Source organism: Coturnix japonica, chromosome 16 (assembly GCF_054131305.1).
Source record: "Coturnix japonica strain WE chromosome 16, WE-NBRP24, whole genome shotgun sequence".
Lineage (NCBI taxonomy): Eukaryota > Metazoa > Chordata > Aves > Galliformes > Phasianidae > Coturnix > Coturnix japonica.
In genome coordinates, this window is record NC_140678.1 from 2,974,323 (window position 1) to 2,996,197 (window position 21,875).

The window sequence follows — 21,875 nt, forward strand, 5'->3', positions numbered from 1 at the left end:
GCAGTGTCTCCCAGAACGTGTCAGCGAACTGACAAACCCAAAGGCACAATCACTTAAGCTGCTGGTGGTTCCCCCATAACCTGACAGGTTTTCTTCCCCACCTTTTGCTGGGGCTGCCATAGGTGGTGTCTGAACAGCGGCACGCGGCTCCTGCTACAGACCCCGAAAGCATTTATGCTTTCAGCTAAAGATCCAGAAGATAAGGAGAGGAAAGGAAGGTTGGAGAAAATGGGTTTGCAAAAGCTCCACGCTGAGTATGTCATTGTTTAAGCAATGGGACGGGGTCCAAAAAGAAGCAGAAAAACCACCAGCGAGTGTACCTGGCTAATCCGCACTATCTTTCATAGATCAGGAAATGTTTTCAAAGCAATTACATAGCAACCCAGCTGGTTTTATCCCATTTACTTTACTAATTGTGGGTAATGAAAAAAAAGAGGGGAAAATAAACCTCAGCAGCCCCTTCTGGCCTCACCCCACAGAAGCCATTTGTCCCTTCCACACTCACGCTGCCTTTCTTAATGCACACTTGCTGAGCTCTGTGTGAGCAGCAGATCATCTCCGGAGCGCTGTGCAGCCTGTTTGGAGACCAGAAAACTTACTGAACAGCACTGAGCTCTTAATGAGTGCTTCAACCTAACAGCTGAGCCATAGCACAACATTAACCTGATGAGAATTCTTTCCTTTCTCCAATATAAGAGCTGGTTTTTAAGCAGGGAAGTAAATCCTGCCTAACACAGGAAATACACAGCTTCTATTTGTGGACAAAGCACTTTTATCCTGCTCTAGGAATCAAGCGATTGCAGCCAGCATTCGCATTGCAAAAGGCAACCCTATCAGGTAGAACCTTGTGAAATGATGAGACAAACAGCAATCAGCTCTTTGGGCCACTGGCTTGAAATCATCTGCTCATGGCTAACATTTATTTCTTTTTAATCAAACTATCAGAACCATCAGCACCCAAAAGCCCCAACAAACACTGCTCAGCCTCACTGCATAGGATGGATGTGGTGCTGCCCCCCACAGCCCTCCCCATGTTGCATATCCTGACTAGTTGGGATGCTTTCAAGAACCAGGCAATCAAATGCAGACCTTGTAAAGGCTCTGTGCTCTCGTGATAGAATTTGTATCAGTGGGAAGCAAGGAAATATTCTCTCTTCAAAAGAATCCTCACACCGGAATAAAATAACAACCTCAAGGAACGAAAACCAAAGATCTACATAAGGTATCTCCACAATGCAAACGGTGTTGGGATTAAGTATGATTAATTACAAGAGGGGTGTAAAAGCTTTGAATGCTGCAGCTTGTCCATCAGCAGTGAAGAACCACCCAGAGGTGTGAGGGACCACAACAGTGCAGAGCCACAGCCTTACCCTGAGTGGCAGTGCTGATGCCCAGGTGAGTTAGGTTGGCAGCAAGGTTCCCAGTGCTATTGGAGCTGCTCAGGGCAGGGAACGTGGATTCCTCAGGGTCTAACGGCGTGGGGAGGGGGGAAGGGAAATGGATGTTTGTCAGGTCCGGCAGGGAGCCGCCTGTGTTATGCGTAGCAGGAATCAGGGTTGTAGTGTTGTCCTGGTCAGCTGATGGAAAGATGCTAAAAAAGGGAGAAAGAGGAGAGAAAAAAAAGCCACCGCTCAATTTCAGTCTGGGCAGATCTGTACAAAATCACATTCAAAAAAGGGAGGTGCACATACAGAAACATTAACTGGTCTACTGATACTACACAATGAGACATGGCAGCCAAGGGGATACCAGCAGTAGCTCTGGCTTATTTTACATCTGTTCCACAGTTAAACAGGCCAAGGCTGTTGCAGAAAACTCAAACGTTCAATGTACAACATTCTTTCCTCAAGATCTCAGTGCTCTCTAAAACGAATTGCTCAAAACTTACTTGATTCCTGGAACTTCACATGATTTAGGTCTTGATGACCCAGTCTAAAATAGAAGGAAGACATTTTTATAGGCAAAGATATAGCTAGGAATTAATGCTTATGACATAGTTTACTCAGAAAATCTTACTTAATTCATTTCTAAAGTAGAGCTGATCTCCTACACACGAGTTCTGTGATGGTCTCAGAAAAGACCTGCCATCTTTTTTTGCTTTACAGGCCCAGCAAGGCTCAGATTTCAATCCGAGTTACTCCTGATATAATCAGAATGCATACAAAGAGCCTTTCTGCTCTAATGTATTGTGATTTGTTGCTAAACATAGAACGTAATTCTAATCTCTGCAAGCAGTTTGATTTGATTGGCAATATTTAGAGCATTAGTTTACCTAAATGTGTTTAGGAAATGAAAGCTCTGTACTTTGAAATAGGAGATTCCTACCTTTTTAGTGTCCCATCCTTGCTTAGAGAGGGCTTTGTCTGCCTCGGAGGTGGCTTCCTCCATTCCAGGGACAGTCAGCAGCAAAACTAAAGAGTGAAAACAAAGGGCAGCTTCTCAGAAATCAGGTTTCAGGTCAGAAGTGCCAATGCTCCAAAGAACACTTTATCTTCACTCAACACAAAGCAGAGCACTGCTCACCATTATGAGAAGTTACAACAAACACAAGGCAGACAAATACGCAGCTGTGCTTTAAGAAGCATCCGCCTCCAAGCTTACAAGTAAATGGAAAAAGGTTTCCTGAGACCTGACTCTTCCCTCTCTCTTGCATCTTACACAAGTGATATGAACCTAATGTAGCCAAGAGGACAACCCCCAAAGGGCAGAACCCCAACAACATCCCCTGGGATAGAGAAGCACTATGAAGCCGTTCCTTTCCCATTGCAAACAGCAATTTCATCGTGTTAACAGCGAGGTGGCAAAGTATAGCTGAAGAAAGACCACTAAGAAGGATGTAACAGCAGCAGCCCTTCAAGCTGATGACGGAGGAGTTCCATGTTTAAACCCAAATTTATGCAATACCACCTAAGATGATTCCTATTCCATGTTTTACTGCTCCAGAAGTATTCTTTGGGAGAGCTACAGCACAGCGCACACGTATCCAAGCTCTGTGCGCTCACCCACCTCTGTTGTTTAAGGAATGTATTTTTCTCGACCAATTTTGGAGCAATTCATGTATTTCCTGCACTGACAGCAGAAACAAGGGCCAGCAGAGGGCACCAAAATGGTAAGAGCCTGAGGGCTGTGCTGCTCCTGGCTTGTAGAGATACTATCAGGGAGCAGCATCTGTAAGCAGCACCTCTCAGAGCGCACTCACAGGCGACCTCAGCCCCATAAAGACTCAAAATCTTGCTGCTTGGTAATAGCATACCTTCATGGCACCATGCTTATGCAGGAGGGAAATGCACTCTGAATGCCACTCCAAAGAATGGGGGACTCTAGGACAAGAGGCCCAGCTGATTTGGTGCCACTTCTGACAGTCAGTGTGCACACACTGCAGGACTGAACATCTGTCAGAGCAGCCAATGCATCCTGCTTGCTTCCCACGTGAAGAATTACACTCAAACTCTCAAGGCTTTTATGATGCATTTGCAGCTCTGCACATCCAACCTTCGGTCTCGGGTGGAAGGTCAGATATCCATCAGATTACTTTGCCAGAAATCAAGTTCAGCAGCCTTTAATATTTCAATGCACCATCAATTTCCAGAATTTAATCTCTAGTAGCTAGAATGTAATGAAGTTAACTATGAGAAACTCCAGTCATCAGCGTAAAAGTGACAAATTAAAACCCATATCCTATTGACCTCTTTTCTGCTGCATGTCCTGCGATCCTCCTGAAAAAGACTCTTGCTGAGCTGGAGTCATGGTGCTCTGGTGCAAGGCTGAGTCGGAATTTGTCCTGAGGGGAAGACACAGGAAAGGAAAAACAGACCATCAGTTCCTTTGAGTGAATAAAGCCCCATCTCAGATAAACAGGACTGTCTGCATTTGCACTGTGTTCAAACCCAAAACTTATCTTTGGGAAATATCAGGCATCGTTTCTTTGGGAAATAATTTACAGATTGAATCAGTTTGAGGTTGAAAAGTCATGGTTTCAATAACGGGATTGAGAGGGACACGGGAAAAGCTGTTTGCCACAGCTAGAAGATTATTTGATGTGCTTTGTTGAGATGGAGCACGATCCAATAACTCGGCTCAAGCTGAAAGCTTCTTACACATCCTTTGGTTATGCCAATCTGTAAAGGAAAGCATTCCTATAACACAGGGAGGGGAAAACGACCTTTAAGAAGATCACAGCAGCTGACACCTCGATCTTAAAGGCCAGATATCTGAATGAAGACGCACAATAGAAAAGAAGAACGCCAGCTCCACACCCTGTGAATGGTGGCAGCTCACATGACTGGCTGCACTGGAGGGCAATGAGGCTGTACTGCACATCAGAGCTCCCCAAAACCCCCCAGCCCTACACAATGCTGTGCTACCAACCTTCTCCAGCTCGTGTCTGACGGAGGTGACAGATACACAGTGCCATAGGGACAGCTGTCCACGTGGGGAGGCAGTCAAGGGCAAGAACGCCTCTATATGAAATCCACTCCTAAGGAGTAACTCAAATTACCCAGTCAAAGCACTAAGCTCACACAAGACAAGCAAAGCAGACCTCTATGGGGAACAGACGGACTTTAAGAACAGTGGAAACAGAAACATCATCTTCCTTGTTGGAACATTTAAGCAATGGGACAATCGTAGCCCTTTTACCCTTCTGAGCACCTAATGGGAAGGCAGCAGCCCTCCTCGTCCTGCTTGCACCCTCTGGCCCCATCAAACCAGTGTGACCATGGCACATTCGATGCCAGTCAGCAATAAAAAGCTAATTCATCTTCACGACCAGCAATAAGAAACAGCACCGAGCAGATGTTAAATGGATGAATCAACTGGTCATAAAAGGCACTCTGAACTGCAGAGCATTATTCTGGTTTGGAACTGCTCAGTTCTGAAGGGAAAAACTCGGCTTCACAAAAACTGCTTTGTCTTTTCCATCAAAGGAGCTCAGTCCCTCTCAGCTCCGTGTGCACAGTTACCCACACTCAGAGCTGAGCAATGGCTGAAGGCAGACGTGCACTCTGAGAACAGGAGGTACTTACAGAGCAGGGCGCAGCTCGGAAAAGCAGATGGCAGTAACTGCACGGGGATGGGGAGCAACTCTGCTGATAGGTGAGGAGAGGAGGAAGAAGAGAACTATCAAAACTACAAGTGCTGATGCTGGTGGGAAGGGAGGCTCTCCCTGCTGCCTCACAAAGCAAAGGATATTTGCCTGCCATGCTTGTCCACAGAGAGCGGGCGGCGGTGCGGCGATCCCAGGCGGTTTCGGTCCCGATAAACTCTATCCACCAAACCGTGGTGCCGAGTTGTTCTGCTGGTGTCCAGCCCGGATGACTGAAAAGGAGTCTGAGAGAGACGTGTGAGGTCATGAGCAGACAAATACACGCACAAACCATCTGCCCAGAACTTATTTAACATCGTACTAAAGGTTCTATTACTTTAAGCAATAAAAACCCAGGAGAGATATGGACAAATGTAAGCGCCTACATTTTTTATCTCCACTTTCACTACAGCCATAGAAAGCAACCACCAGGGCCATCTCCCAGACAGAGATCAGAGGTGAGCAGAGGCAAATGTGGGCTCTGCCCTCGCATCCATCAGCGCTGCTCTCCAACCTTTGCATCTCTATGACACCCTTTAGTGGCAGTGACAGCAGCTGCCCATTGCTGCGTACATTCCTGGGTGCAGCATGCAGCATGCATCCAGAAGGAACATGCTGACAACCAGAGCTGGAAGAAGGCGGGCAGGAGAAGATGCAGGATGAAGATGCACAGAGATCCTAACACTCTTAGGACTTTCTTTCACCTCTCCTTTGGGCATAAGGATTTTAAGGGGACACTGACAATATTAAGGGGAATAATAAAAAAAAAAGAAGAAGAAAAAAACAAATAAAAAAGCAGTTTCCTTCTTCCTCTGTCTGGAAAAAGTTATAGTGCTCCGTATCTCCGGAGAGGCTTTTGTTTCATTCAAGCTGCACAGTGACTGAGGCGGATGGATGGATTCCCTCTCAATCTTATCAGCGCCTCCGTCCCGCACAGCACCTGCTTGTCAGCAGCCCATCCCAGGGACTGGGATGCTGCAGGGAGGGCGGGGAAGATGAACTCCCAGGCTGAGCTGAGAGCTCTCATTTCAAAAGCTCTTTGCAGTGTGGGTGTGCAGGGAGGGGGGAAGGCAGCACCGACCGCTGACCTCTGCTCCCACCTCACCAGCAATAGATGGGCCCCTGGGGCTGCACAGCCCTCCCCTGCCAATGCCAACAGGTTTGCTGAGTCCAACCCCATCTGCTTGGAAACCCAACATTTCCTCCTCCATCCAGGCACTGCATGCAGCAACCCCCTGCCCTGCCAGCTGAGCCATGCAGCCCCCTGCCTTCCACGCTCATCTTCAAGGCGTCCAGCTGAGGTTGCTGAGACGATCACCTCTAAAAAAGAACTTAGTTTTGTGCTTATTTTGAATCGTTTTGTTTGCAACAACCCCTTAAAGCGCCCTCCTATTATTTGTAACTCTTTCCTTTGTAGCAGTGACTGCTTTGATCCCCTCTGGACATACTCAGCCTGTATCAGTGTCCATGGACGCAGTGTCCATGCTGTTACCTCCTGTCCAAGGGCCAGCAGAACATGCCCTCAGTCAGTAAGTCAGCATCAGCAGAGCACAGTGCATTGCTAACACGCTCCTGGCTGCAGATCATGGTGTTCTGCTGCAGTTCCTTAACAAGTATGACTTATTAAGCACCAATACTCAGCAATCTCAAGTCAGAGCATCTCAGTTCTAAGTCACTGCTTTAATCTCTGCTCAAAGTGCTAAGCAATGCTCCAGTTCTAACTGGCACCGTGCAGAACTGACCCCCAAAGGCAGTGAAGGCTGCAGACCAGCACAAGGCCAACAGGAGAAGAACTTCCCTATGCCAGTGGTCTCAAGCACAAAGTGAACCAAAGGAGAAGTCGGCCTGCAGCATACAAACTGCATTGCCAGACTCACCTGCACCTTCAAAGGGAGCCAGCTTGCATTGCAAGCAAGGCAGCTTGTCCTCAAGTTTTATAACACAACTGGCATATAAAAGCTTAACAAAAGTCCCATCTGAGCGTAACAGTGGCACAAGGAATAAAGAAGTTTGTCCAGCCATGGGGCTGCAATGAACTTGGCAAAGAACTTCGGGGCAGTGCTGCTCTCTGGCTTTGCAGGCACAAAAATCCCAAGCGGGTTCGTAACTTGCTTGAGAAAAAATGGAAAAGATGGGATCGATCCTTGGGGAAGGAAAACCTGGAACTGCTTCTCTTCCCTAATATAAACTCTGTGGTTTGAGATCAGAACCAAAACCCTGCAAAACACGAGGAAAAAGCCCAAATGTTCACAGACAGGAAGGAAAAAACTCAGAGCTCTCCAGCAACAGTGTCCCTTTAAGATTTATTGAGGCATTGACTGTAGAAATCAAAAGCAGTGAGGTGGAAAAGGGGGGGAAGCGAGGAGTGGACCCCAGCAGCCGCCCCTGGGTGACAAGCAGCACGTGGGGAATCATTCTGCCCTTCCCAGTGGAGTTCAACATGCAGGCTAAGTGCACATGCTTAGAGATGGCTTCAATCAGGCCAAGACAGTGCCAAAGGAACCACCGTCTGCGTCCAATTAATCCCCCATATATCACAAGGAATCACATAACAGACCGCAGCGAGCCCGGAGAGGCTGCAATAGGAATTCTTATGCATGTTCCAAACCGGGATGCATGGCAACACCCGTATTTATGTGACAGACCAGCAACTCCTTCCCAGCCGGGACGGTGAATCAAATAAATACTGTGCATACCAGGAGAAGTGTAATGTGTGCTAAAATACGTATCTACCTGGGCAAACAGCACACCAGTCCTAAATACGTATTTGCACAAACCTAAATACTTGTTTACCAAAGAGACGGGAACTGCTCCAAAGGTTTCTGCCAGAGCTCCGTTGTGCTGCAATGCAAAGAACCAAGATGCTCAGACACTGCAGGGCACGCAGCCCCACGTCCTGCATGAGGATCCCTGCAAATTTCATTGCATTTCAGCTTAGAACTGAAAAACCTGGAAAATACAACAACACGGCGCTGCTGCCCACCACAGCAGAACCAACTTTGGATTGTTTAGTTCTGCAGAAATCACATTAAAAAACCTGGAGTTTCAATTTGTTCCTGCATCCTCCTCTTGTTTGAATGCTTCCTTAGAGCTCTGCTAGCATCAGAATGCAATGATCCTATGTAACAGCTGTCCTGTAATAGCCTGCAGGGACAACAATGCTGAAATAAGGCTGCTGAAAAGAACCTGCAAACATCAGCCTCCTCAGCAGGGCAATACTGACCAAACCTGCAGGCCTTAAGGCCAGGTGCCTGGATGGCAACACTGCAGACTGCAAGGTTTGCCATGTTAGGAGCTGCACACCTTGCACTCCCTTCCATCCCATCTGGAAGCGGCCATTTGCCTCTCGTATGAGGTTTAAGGCCTTCAGAACATCCCTGAATTCAGGTGCCCACACAGACTTCAGAAAAGCACCGTCAGCAGCCGCCATCAATGACTTCTCATTAAGCCTTCATCGGATAACCGCAACCTACAACATTTATTTCTCACCACATCCTTGTAAGATAAAAGGTGCTACTACTCAAACAAGGTGATCTAATACACAAGTTTTAATTACCTTAAGCACCCCGGGCCAATCAAACACAGAAATCAGGAGTCCCAAAAGTACTGACTCTAATCCCATCCATTGCACAACACCTTCTAACACAGACAGCACAACACTGCACAAACCCTGATCTCCTGCTCCCAGGGTCACGGCAGCAGCTGGTACATCCCTATGCTTAACTTCACTGCCAGCCCAAAGCAATCTGACAGTTCTGAGATGTGTTTTGCCCCATTCTCCCTCTCCCCAACCCCCTAAAATCCCATACATTATTCCCATGCAATATTCACACTGCCCTGGGCTGCATTCTTCAGCACTTCCTTCTACCAACACTCACCGCATCACCTCACTTTATCTCCTTCTCCTCCTGTTTCAAGTCTACAGCACTTGTGCAGAAGATCTCACTGTGAATTTGGTACCACACAAGAGCAGAAAAAGCCACGAATGACAGCTGATGAAACTGCATTGCCCCTCTCTGGTCTCGACACAAACACAACACAACAAAGGACAGCAGAGCTAACACCTATCACATCCCTCCACTCATCCCATACACAACTATGCTCCATCCAAGAGGAAAAAAAGCAACAATTTCTACAGCAGAATTGAGTGTTGGGGCCGCAGTGCAGGGCTCTGAACCAGCAGCTACTGACCAAACAGATGACATAGAATAGAAGCACCCCAATCAAACTCACCTGGAAGGGCAGATCCATGGCACTGTTTCCAATCTGATTCACATTTGGCAGCGACCCACCATAGTACTGGCCACGACTCTGTCCCAGTTGCAAATATTGGGTTTTCTGCAGCTGTAACTATAAGAAAACAAGGAGGAAAGTGTAAGGAATAACACAGTTGTTTTTCAGCTGTGTTAACTAACTCTGTTCTTCCCCGTGTCACTGATCACCCAGAATGGATACAACAGTACAGATAGGTTCTCTTGCCACACAGAACCTGTGTGACAGCACACAGGGATTGCTGTGAAGTCAACAATCACATTCCATTTCCAACAAGGCACACGGTCGCCTGCTGCACTGCAAGGTAGGAGTAAAGAACCCCTATCAGTCCAGCCATACCTCTAACATCAAACCCAACCAGCACAACAGGTGAGTGAGGGTATGGAGGGTACGGTTTAACCAAACACACTTGGTAGCAATCTAGGCAGTGGAAATGCTTGCTTCCCACCATCAGCTGAGTGCTCTCACTGTCTGCACCACAACAGGGCATTGACACAGCTTTACAAGACAGAAATAAAGCCACTGAAGCCCTATTTTACACCTATGCAGTGGAGTTTGCAGCCATCTGAAGGCATCGCTCCCACCCCCTGGGATGCATCTTCCAAAGCAAGGAGCTGCAGCTCTGAATGGTGCTTACATAAGGTGCTTCTCCTCCCACCCCGGAGCTGTGTTGTTCCTTGCTAGATGTCAACTGGCTGCTCCTGCACTCTGAGATGCAAGAACATTCCTAGATGGGTAGCAAAGAATTGTTTAAAGAGCTGAGTGTTCAGCTCTTGGACTAGGTGCAGTGTGGTTGCCAAGGTACCGTAGTGTGTACATCAACAAATCTGCTTTAGTTCCACTCAAAGACATCCTAAAGCCTTTGCCTTGCAATGCCAGAATTGTGAAGAGCAAAGTTTGGAACAGCACTAGAAAACAAAGGGCATCACCCAAACTGGATGCTTCTATGCGTGCTTTGTTTCTTTACCCTTTCTCAAAGCAAAGGAAACGGCACTACAGCTTCACCATGTTGCCTTTGAGGTAGAGATGTTCCCAGCAAGGTGAGGCAGAGCCATGCTCCCCATGTTGGTAGTGAGGCTGAAGCAGAGCCCTGTGCTTACCAGTAGTGATGGGAATGGGGCTGAAGAGTGCTGATAGTGATGGAGCAAAGTGAACACTGTGCTGATGGTGTGCCAGCACTCCTGGGTCCAACAGACCCCCCCCTACCTTGCACTTCCATCCTCTGACACAGCACTACAACCAGGCACACATGAGAGCAGGGAAGCACCGTGCTGTGTTGCAGCCCCCGGCGCAGAGCTGCGATGCACAGCATTGGAACGAGCTGTGCTTTTTGCCTGCTCCGTACATATGTTTTTGTTGCTGCAAAAAGACTTGCTTGGGATTGGTGCCAAATGTGAAGTAAGTGCTTCAGCAGGTGCTGGTCTCTCCTAAGGAACCTCCTATAAGACACGCTGGGTTGGGGGGGTTGCTTCACGTCCCCAGTACAACGTAACAGGAGGTCAGCACCATTTGTCTTCCCACTGCACTTAAACATGGAAATGAGGAAACACAAGAGATGAAGAATTACAACAGACCTCAGAAACGACCTGGTTCCACAGCTTTGCTGTGCCATTCATCTCACCAGCGCTCCCTTCAATAAACACTTGTGGAGCTCTGTGCCAAAACTCAAAGGGATTGCATTACTGCTATCCTGCAGGCTCTGTTTGCTCCTCTCCTCGTCCTGCTGCCTCTCCAATGTTCACCACCTGCATCCATTCCCTGAGCCTTGAGAACTCAGCAAGCCTACATCGCAGCATTCCCACCCCTGTGCTCTATGCCCAAGGAAGGGACAGCTTGCTTTCCATGCAGCAATCAGGAACCTGCAAGCAACAACGTTAGCAATGTTCTTCCAGATCCCGGCTGTTATGGGAATGCATTGATATGAAACAGCTCAAGGCTTCCAGTGAAGCTGGGCTGCAGTTTGCTGTGCTTACAGCTGTGTGCAAACAGAGCCTTCGGTTACACAGGGGGAAGGAAAAAAAGGAGAGAAACACCACCCCAAAAGCACATCCAGTTTCCCTATAGCCTTTCTATGAGCCCAAAAACAGGCAGATGGGAATCCAAGGGAGCATTTATTACAATGCAGAGCATCACCTTCTTTAAATACCTTTACAAATATGAATAAAACCTGGGGCAAACAGCAAAGTTGTGAGCAGACCTCAGCTGTCACCAAAGGGCAGATCTGAGCCCATAGAACCAAACTCCACCAGCAGCACGTCCTGCAAAATGGCCTTTTTTAACACACAGATTTGATTCCCAGAAGGGCAATAAAAGGGTGGGGCGTCCTTTCGACCAAAAAAATAACGTTATCTGCTGAGTACAGGAAGTCAGATTTCACGATAGCTGCTCTGCTGCTGGTTTGCAGTTTCCATTTGAAGCTTTCTTACCCATTTCAGCTTTCCACTTTAAAGGTGCTCTCTGTGTGCTAAGGCCAATAAGCAGCAAAACAACTTACAAACGTGTTACCGTGCCTTAATTGGAAATTAACTTCCATTTAAAGGATCAACTCAACGTTTTAAAGACCATCTTAAGGGTACATGGTGCTGTTCTGATCTGCACAAGGCTTGTCAGCACGCTGCTCCCCATGGCTTCAGGAAGGAGATGAGGGCCTTCCCAAGGCACAGAGAGCAACTTCTTCCTGCCCTGTGACACAACAGAAGGGAGAGAGCCCAGAACTCCCAATCTGGCTTCTTTCTCCAGCGTGAAACTCAACATTAAGTCAAACAAACCCTCCAGTCATGTCAGCACGGTGGTGGAATCCCAGTGCAAGTATTTTCTTCAAAGGGAGATTTCTTCCCATTCACAATCCTCGTGTTGATAAGAAAAGCAAACAGTCTTAAAAAAGAATGATCAGTTAACATCCATTTAATGACCAGTTACTGCATTTACACTTGGTGGGAGTGCAGCCATTAGAAATCACCCAATTAGTCGGTCAGCTTCTACATTAAGAAGCTCTTTGTGTCTGAGTTGCTGGAACTGCCCAGCAGTTCATTGAGTGCTGCAGCCACCACCACCAGGGTTCAGCTCCTCCCTCAGCTTCACTATTTTCTGTTAATGCTCTGAATTCGTGTTATGAGCTGAATTCTTGAAACATCTGCTGTGCAGCTTCTAAAATGAACGTACATTGGGATCTTAGCATCATAGAATGGCCTGGGTTGTAAAGTGCTCATCCAGTTCCAACCCCCTGCTGTGTGCAGGGTCACCAACCAGCAGCCCAGGCTGCACAGAGCCGCATCCAGCCTAACCTTGAATACCTGCAGTTATGGGGCATCCACAGCCTCACTGGGGATAACTGCTCATTTCTTAAAGCAACCCCTTCAAGCAACCTACCTAGAATGTATTTCATCAGGTAAGGAAGGATTCAACAATCAGTAACACCGAGGAAGGGAAACCTGTTGGCCATGTATCATTAACTGCAGTTCTAACACCAGAACACACCTAAGCAAAGGACAACTGTCCTGTCACTGCTGAATAATCAACCATTGGTGGCGGGCACAAAAAGCAAACCTGCACACACAGAGGATGGAGAAAGCACAGCCAGCTTCCTCACCATCCCTCCTGGCTGATGGAGTCAGGATTCACAGATGAGTTTGTTAACGACAAAGAGAATCCCTCGCAATTCTTTCTCCTTTGGGCTGTCACAATCAGGAAGGAGCTGCAGCGAGCCAGCTTTTGAAAGCAACTTATTTCCTGCAGTTTCAAGTACCGATCCAACAGCAGCAGAGGATCCAAATGCACAGCTGTTCCTCCCAGGAAGACTGGTAAAGGAAATGAAGTCTGAAGTGCAGAGGAAAGGTATAATCCGCAGTGATAGCAGCTGCTCCGTCCGGGCCATTTGGGACTTGAAATATTCCATCATTATAACACAACATTTTGCAATGGGTTTTTTTGAGTTTGAGTTTGTTTTCCTTGTCATGAAAGAGAGGATTTTAACACTGGCTGGGAACAGACAAGTGCGGACAAGAGGAGAGAAATGTTTCCCTTGTTGCTGCTGCCAATCTCATTTGGCCTTATGGTGCTGTTACCGTCCTGGTGCAACAGATACTGCAGAGAAGAGGACGACCAAGCCAAAACAGGAAGCCAAACGTCTACTACAAACTAAGTGAAAATCACCACGAGAAAATCCAGACATAGGCTGTGAACCGGATCTGAACCCAGGCTTCTAGAACTGCTACATCATTGTTTACTCCTCCATCACTCCAACTGTCATTTATGTCACTTACTTGCAAGTATTTGTTCCATTATCGCACTGATGTTTTGGGACACGGACAACACAAACAGCCCCGCAGGCCAGCCCAAATGTAGCCAATAACACAAATTCAAGCAACAAATATTTGTTGGGTTTGTTTTAGAACCGAGATCTGTTGCAATGCACTGCAATTCAGCAGCCACAGGAACACAAGGGCTGCATTTTAGCCACCCTGCAGTGCTCCACAACAAACCCTGCTGGCACCAGAACCAAAGGGATTCACAGCATGGGAGGGGAGGCAGAATTCTGCCCCTCCATCTCACTGAGCCCCCAGGAGTGCTCCCCATAAATCAAAGTGGAAAGCAGAAGCAGCGGATTTCTGCATGAATGAAACCATCTCGTTAGACAGGGGACAGCAAGCTGGCTAACTTCTGATTTTAAGTACCTGATTAAGCTGAGAGATTTCCTGGTACAAACACAAGGCTGCAATTCCAGCTGCTCACAGTAAGCATGAGGTCTCTTCCATAGGAGCACCAGCACGGGTCCCTTCTGCCTGCAGATAAACCTTGGCACACTCAAGCTGTCCTGAATGATTCTGCGCTTTGGAAAGGAGAAAGGAGATGAGAAGTTCTTAGCCCTGCTGTCTGACAATGTGAGCCAGCTGGGGACTAACTGACATCACTTCACTTTTGCAGTTATTGCACCTATAGAGCAAAGAATAGCAGGCAGAAGGACTGTGGTGCATTGGGCACAGCATGGTGCTGCTGGGGGCTCTCCCTTAAACCCAGCTTGGGTGCAAATCCACACTGCAGGGCATACAGTGGGGAGAAGGCAATGCTGCACAGTGCAACCCCATGGTGCAAAGCACATCATTACTGCACACCAACCTGAAACAAACCTCTCCCAACTGGTAACCCTAACGCCACCTTGCTAAAAGCATTATAATCCAGTTAAATAAATTTCATTCATAAGAGATGAAATATATACTGATCAGCAAAGCTTAAGCAGGGATCGCTTGAGTCCCTGCCAACGAGCAATCGCTGCACTTTTAGCACTCCAAGAGAGCCAATTATTACTCATGAGTTCATGATGTTTTCTTCACCTTCCTGTTGAAGAGATTATTTAAGACCTCAAATCACTTAACTGGATTGTTTTGTCCTGTTATGAGTCATCTACGAATTCCAAGGCACCATTAGATTCTCCTTCACGGGCTGAAACCAACTCCCCAGATTGCCTCAGCTCTCCAGTTTGGAGGAAACGGGGCTATAAAAATTACACCCATCCCCATCCCCCCGTCCCCAGGTGTCTTCTAGAGTTCGTGTGAAAGCAAAGAGATCTCACCTCCTCGTATACAATTACTATTTATAAACCACCCCAAATCCACATTACGCTCCAGGCCAAAAAAACCCTTCTTCCTGTAAACCCAAAGAGACCAAAACAGAACGCTCCACTGCTGCAGGAAGAAAGAATAGCTGGGGGGGGGGGGGGAGGGAAAAAGGGAAGGGGAGGAAGGCAGCATTTAGCACTGAACTTTTGTTTTTATTTGTGATGTCTGTGTTTTATAGCAGAACTCCCTTACAAATCAGCTGCATGTAGCTGCCTCCATCAAATGAGTCAGTACGGAGCACTGGGGGCTGCGGGCAATGAATCCCCACCAGCAAACCCTGCAGAATCTGAGTAATGATAACCATTAAATTTAGCACGAGGGCTGTCGCTCCGTGTTTAAGAAACACTTTGCTATTGCTGGGGAACAAAGGTTTAGTGTTTGAGACTTCACAGTCACAACGGAGTCGCAAGGAAAAACAGGATACGGCACAACTCGAGCCTTAAAATAGTGGCTGTTCCTCAGAGTTCTGCTCTATCACCGGGCAGGGAGCCAAGCTGAGCTACAATATGAACCAAACCTGATTTGCACTGCTTTTAAAAACAAACCGGATCCCGTGGCAGCTCCGAAAGCACCTCCCTTCAGTTCTGAAAGGCTCTGAGCAGCAGAAAGGCCTGAGCATCACTGGTAACTACATACAGCGCTTTGGAGAGGGCTTCTATGTGAAGCTCATTGATTACCTGATAGAGAATTCCTGGCTTTCATGGTGTATTTAAGCCCAGCACAGTCTGATAGTTGCCCTGGAGGTTGGTACTCCCTGACTTTAATGCAAGCATTGCTCAGAACACAGCACCATAAGCACCCACTACACCCACTGTCCACTATAACAAACTTGCCCCCAAGTCATGCCCCCTCCTTCCACTGAAATACCTCAGGAAGACTAAATAGAAGCGGAGATGCCCTCATTAAGGGAGATAAAAATAGCTTTTCTGCTCCGTTTTTTATTTTTAGCCAAAAGACTGACAATTCAGTTACGTAACCCCACGCGATGCGTAAGGGCTGGACCAGCAGGGAGTGCTGCCATTCAGAAGGGGAGCAGATCCCAAGAGCACATCCAGCTCAATGCTGTGCCATAGAGCTGTGCCACCATGGCCTTAGCAAGTGCATAGATGTCACTTCTCCACCTGCAGAGCACTGGGGCTGTGCAGCACTGTTACCTGCACCAAACCTTTGTGCTGCTCCTGCTGCATACAACAGCAAGCCTGCAAACTGCAGCTTCATTCCGGACCGCTCTCAGAGCATTACAATCACCTGGCATCAATGTTTTTTGAATGCAAAACACCCCAACAATGCAAGTGTTTTGCTGCAGGAGTGAAAAACTGAATGGCAACGAGAAGTCAATGAGCCACGTGGATGAGAGCAGGGTGGAAACGTGCATGGAATGAGTATTGCCATAGAGCTGAGGGGAGCAGGGCCTGGTGGAGCTGGGAGGGAAGGACTGCAAGGAGGATGATGGCTGGGTGAGCAGATGGACAAGGGAGAGCCCAGCAGCACCACCCCAACCAGCAGCGGCTGCTGAACGGCTGCCTGAAGATGACCTAAACATGCCTGCAAGGAAAGGAAACAAGCGAGAAGTCAATGGGTTCAAAACTCACCATCTCCTCCTTTCCCACTTGTTTTTCCCCTTAATCCAGCCTGCAGGGCACTCAGAGCTGGCAGGCTCTGCACCACCTCACCTATGGGATGCTGCTCAGCTGCAATGCATCCCCAAAGCAGCACGGCACAACCTGCAGAGCTGGAGCAGCATCACTGCCTTGAAAAGACACACACCGGGGGGGAAACCACCTCTAATTGCTTCTCTTTGAAACTCTGTTCAAGCAAAACCATGTGTAAAACAGGACTACTATCAACACTCCATCACTGCGTTATGGAGCAGCAATGAGATCACAACGGCTCCAGTGGACAAACGGGAGCCCTGCAGAGCTCACGTGGCCCAATGAGAACCAAAGGAGAGCTGGGCAGAAATCTTATCCCCAGATATCACTTACACGGCACTAATCACCCTATGCAAATCATTTAAAGCGAATCGAAGCAACATTTTAAACTTTAACTCCCACGCACAATCAGATACGTAAATCTTAGCTAATGAGTTAATACATACTTACAGCTTGGCTGCCACCAAGAGCTTACAGGAAAGCCTTTGGGACTGCAAGTTTGTATGGGAACGCACGTAGTTTAGGAAACACAGGGAAGCAGCATGAAGGCCACAATTCATTGCTGCTACAAAATGCACGTGGCTGCAAGCTGAGGCTCACTACTACAACCTACCTGCTTCCACACAGCCTGAATGCAAAGGAATGGCTCTGCCAGCACATTACAGTGATACGGAGGGGGAAGGCCAGCCATCACAACCAGAAATGCTCATTTAAAGAAGGCAACGCTTGTTTTCTTTAGCTGCAGCATCCCGTTGGCTGGGAAGTGCCCCATAGGATACAGGCATGGAGTATTGATGGAATGCACCATTGGGGGCTGATGGATGCTTTTATGGAAGCTGAATTCAGCCCAAGAAAACACTCGTCAGCAATTAGAGAGAAAACCAAGCTTAATATTACACTTTTAAGCCATTTTGTGTAAATCCCCATTGACTACGCTGGAGAAGATGTCCACTTTTTGCCCAATTAGCATCTCGTTAACCGCTACCATTGAGCGGCCAGAAGTGCCGGCTAATTTCCTGAATTAATGTGAGCACGTTATTCAGATGAATCAACAATCAGCTCCTTATGCTGCTTGTCAACAGCAGGTTCGGAGCTCTGGTGTTTGTGGCTTTAACTCCATCACCAGCCCAAGGTGGAGGCCAAAAAGAAATGGGTGCTCACAGCTGAGAGCTGCCAGGATCCGAGCTCTGAGCACAGCTCACCTCTGTGATCCACCCTAAGGGAAAAACCCAATGCATCCTGATAGATGGGAAGGGCTGCTGCTGAAGCTGAAGCAGACTTTGAAAGGCAGCGCGGTGAGCAGCTCCACTCCTTCCTTCATCCACTGCAACGTATCAGGAGTACAATCACAGCTCACGTGCTGGGGATGCTGGATGGATACAGCAGAAACAGACGGCCGTGTGTGGGAGAGGAGAAGCAAGAGGCTGCGACGCACCTTAGGGATGGAAGCATGAAAAAAAGCCATCGCCTCGTTGGAAAAACAACACAAGCAAAACCCAAGAGGGCTCCCAGCAGAAAGGCTGCCCTGCTGAGTGAAGGCTGAGCTGTGCAGCGTGGCTATCAGCTGTTTACCTTGGACAGCTCAGGCCAAGGAAGGAGGGCAGAGCGCTGCACAGGAACAGAGATCCTTTGTGCCCCCGCTGGAGCTCATCTCTACATCCGCACTGGTTCTGCCCTGCATTAAGTCCCTCAGACTCCCAGCTATGAGTGCTATTTCAGCTCAGCACAGCTCGGTTTGGGGTCAGCAGGCTGCCCTGCTCCAGCAGCCACAGAGCTCCCTGATGCACTTCTGGGCCTGGAAATGTGTGAGCCCTCCAGCTGGGGAGTAACAGAGCACCAGGCAGAGCCACGGCCAGAACAACATCACTGCACAAGGGGAGCTCCCTATTGCCTGGAACACAGCTCTGAGTGAGCTGACAGCACCCAGCCCTGCTGGAGGGCTGAGTTCTGGTTCTGATACACTCCTTCCACATCATTCAGTCGCATCAAGGCACCATCATGCAATTAGAATGTCTTCTGTATCAAACTCTTTAATAAAAGGCATCGGGAATCACTGCGACGCTCTCATCACCGTTAATGTTTAGCACTTCTTAAACTAGAGATTAGCAGCGCTGATTGAAGAAAGCTTTTCAACACTGCTTTGCATACTACCTACATCCGATGGACAGTTGCGATGCACAAAGACCTTCTGATCTCTCCTGCACTGAGCACAAGTCCCATTCCTGCCTCTGCTTCAGCGCCAGCTAAACAACTGCTGTGCCATTGAGGAACAGTGGCTATCAGTAGAGGTCCTCTCAGTTCACAGATGCTTTGCACACACTGTTGTGTGTATGGAGAGGCTGCAGGCAGTGCTGGGATTCTGCAGCGTGTTTCCAAACATCATCGTTCACCTGCTTTCCTTTCCTGCCTGTTTTCACTGCAGCAGCATCCTGCATCCCTGCTGTATGTGAAGCTGGGATGTTGAGGGGGGCTTCTCTTTAATGGAGAGCTGCAAAGTCTGTGAGAGGGAATTCAAACACAGCCCAAGCCGGAATCCAACAAAACAAATATATATGATAAAGGAATAAATAAGCAGCCCTCGAATAAATAAGACTACCTTTAAAACGCAGCTGACGAGCTTTAAAAACTTTAAAATGCTTTAATGTTTGGCTCTTCGGATGAGATTTGAAGAGCTCAGCACTATCTGTGTCATCCTGCACGGCGCTGCCTCGTCAACTGCAACTTTAGAAGGCAGCAGCAGCAGCAGCAGCTTTGCGTGAGGGAGCACACAGAAAGCAGCACGCATCCCTGCGCCGTGTTACAACAGGAATGGAGAGCAGCAGGCCCTGGTGAGCAGCTCAGAAATCAGCACAGTCCTCACATTTCTGCATTAAAAAAATAAAAGGGAACAGAACCATCAGCAAAAAAAAAAAAACAACACAGGAGTCACACAGAACAAACTCCCCCTCTTCTCACCCACTTAGTTACTATGGGACTGGCAGAAATCTCTGGATTATAAACACGAAGGTCCCACTCACAAGACAATTAAGCAGATCCAGTGCTTCTATCAGCCACCCACCTGCGAGGCTCTTTGCAAGCTCTGTGGCTGCAGCAAAGCTGGAATTGCACTGGGCAGCTGAAAGACAGCAGTGTGCTGCTGCTGGGCCTGGCAGAACCCTATTGCAACCACCCCCATTTCACTCTCATATGGGGTTTTATATATATGTGTATATATTTACCATCTGAATGGTGAAGGCAACAGACAAGATAAAGAGCTGATATCACACTGTCTCATCTCAGACAAGAAGGAAGCATTGCAATGTATAGATCTCAGGTGGACTCAATACTTAAACAGGCAGTAGTGAGAAAGCAAGGGCAGAAACAGCACGGCTATGCACAAGAAATGGTGGAACAGTAGTTTCCTGCCTCCGCTGCGACCAGTAACTAACAATAAAGGAGACAAGAGGGTAAACACTGCAAAGAAAAAAAAGACAATTACTAATAACGAAAAAGCAGCAGAAATTTTGGGCTGCTTCCACACACTGAGTAACGCGTTTTCAAACTGACAGCACGGCGCTGCCTGCCAAATGAAAATGAGAGCAAACAGCAAAGTTGTGCTTAACCCCTTTTTGCTTTTAGACGGCGTTTGAAACCCGGATGAAATCATGGAATTCAGAACAAGTCGACAAAGGAGACATTTTACTCAGCTGTTCGGTCAGCGTTTCCATCACTTCAGTACCCAGAATCCTCACATAACTCATTCATCTCGGGTCCTTTTCTCAGTACCAGGTTCTTGTATGTGAGATGGGTTTGTGTTTGCAGACTCTGGATTAGAAGCACTCAGATGTGGGAGAAACCAGATTAGCATTAGGGCCATCCTCATCCTGCAAACACCAAACTTGAGGGTGAAGAACCACTGACAACTGCAGAGACATCCAAGCAATGGCCATCGAAAGGAGGATGGAGCTACACCAGAGGTTCAACTCCTGACTGCAAACACCTCCAAACCATCCCTGCTGTATAACTCCAGCCCAGCATCCTGCATGATGCACACAGAGCAGCCCTCGCACCTCTGCAGCCACATGCCTTTGTTTTCCCTCTGAGCAGCAGCACCAAGTGAATACAAATATTTACCCTGCCCTGACACAGCCAGCGCTATAAAGGAGAGGTTTCACTGCACAAACGGAGCTCGTAAATGTTCCTTAAGCAGTTGGAAGAGAAACAAAACCATTGAGACGAGCAGGTGAGAGCAGAAGAGCTGTGACAGCCGCAGATCTCAACCTGAAAACAGCATCCATGCTTGGCAATGCCACTCGTTACGCCTCTGGTTTCTAACCACGGGCTTTGCAGAGCCAGGAGGATCACAAAGCAAAGCAATTCACATCCAAAGGGAACAGAATCAGAGCCACAAGGCCCAGCAATCCCCTAATACACATCTATGGGTCTCTATGCTCCGGAATGGGGCCTGAGGTTCTGTCTGAGGGGTGGAGACCCCCCCACAGCCCACAGCAGCTCCGGGCCTGTCTCAGCGGATAGAAAACACCCTTTGGAGCGGGGTCTGTCACAGTGTGAGGGATGAGGGGGATAAGACCCCCCTTAGCCGCTCCCTGTGGGGCTGAGAAGACCCCACACACACACACACACACATACACACACACACACACAGTAAGCCCCGCTCCGGGTGGCACCGGGACTCGAACCCGCGTCTCAGTGTTCCCCCCATTGAGTGGGGGCGGCGCGCTGCCCCCCGCCCCGTACTCAGAACATCGCCCTGCTCCCCCCACCGCCAGGGGGCGCTGTTCGCCGCCCCGCCCGCACCGCTACCCCCGGGGCCGGGGGGCGCCGCCGCCGCCGCCCTTCCTCCTCCTCCTCCTCCTCCTCATCATCATCATCCTCCTCCTCCTCCTCCTCCCCCACCACACCCGCTGCCACCACCGGGGGCGCGCACCGTGGGTTGGGGGGGGAGGGGGGGCAGGGATGGACCGATTAACGGCGCTGTCTCACCCGGTGTGCGCGGGTCAGGCTCAGGTCCTTCATGACCTCCTCGAAAGCCGCCGTCTCCTCCGCCTGTTTCTGGTTGTGCAGCGCGATCTTCTCGCTGAATTTCCGCGGGTTGTTCGAGGCCGCCATCTTCCCCCGTCCGCATCCCCCTCCCCGCGCCGGAGGGGGCGAAGCGCATGCGCAGGGAGGGCAGGACGGGAGGGCGGAGGAGCTCAACGCGCATGCGCGGCGGAGGGAGGGGGCGGCGAGGGGGTGGAGGGGCGCATGCGCAGA

The 21,875-nt window shown here is 48.6% G+C and overlaps 1 protein-coding gene across 15 annotated transcripts in view; it reads right to left on the bottom strand.

Moving 5' to 3' along the window:
• CRTC1 (CREB regulated transcription coactivator 1) overlaps window positions 1-21,771 on the bottom strand; it is a 35,651-nt gene extending 13,880 nt beyond the window's left edge. For 14 of the 15 annotated variants that reach the window (XR_014935076.1, XR_014935075.1, XR_014935074.1 and 11 more), the window contains exons 1-8: window positions 21,606-21,771; window positions 9,317-9,433; window positions 5,191-5,328; window positions 4,369-4,430; window positions 3,687-3,781; window positions 2,326-2,411; window positions 1,889-1,932; window positions 1,371-1,591 (exon numbers count right to left, since the gene is read on the bottom strand). Coding sequence is in view for 11 of the 15 variants with exons in the window: in XM_085517809.1 (XP_085373935.1) it covers window positions 1,371-1,591; window positions 1,889-1,932; window positions 2,326-2,411; window positions 3,687-3,781; window positions 4,369-4,430; window positions 5,191-5,328; window positions 9,317-9,433; window positions 21,606-21,731 (889 nt within the window). In the remaining 4 variants the exon portion in view is untranslated. Of the gene's footprint in view, window positions 1-1,370; window positions 1,592-1,888; window positions 1,933-2,325; window positions 2,412-3,686; window positions 3,782-4,368; window positions 4,431-5,190; window positions 5,329-9,316; window positions 9,434-14,028; window positions 14,179-21,605 lie in introns of those variants that run through there. The other variant, XM_085517811.1, reaches the window with a different exon arrangement.
• Window positions 21,772-21,875: the final 104 nt, after the last annotated feature.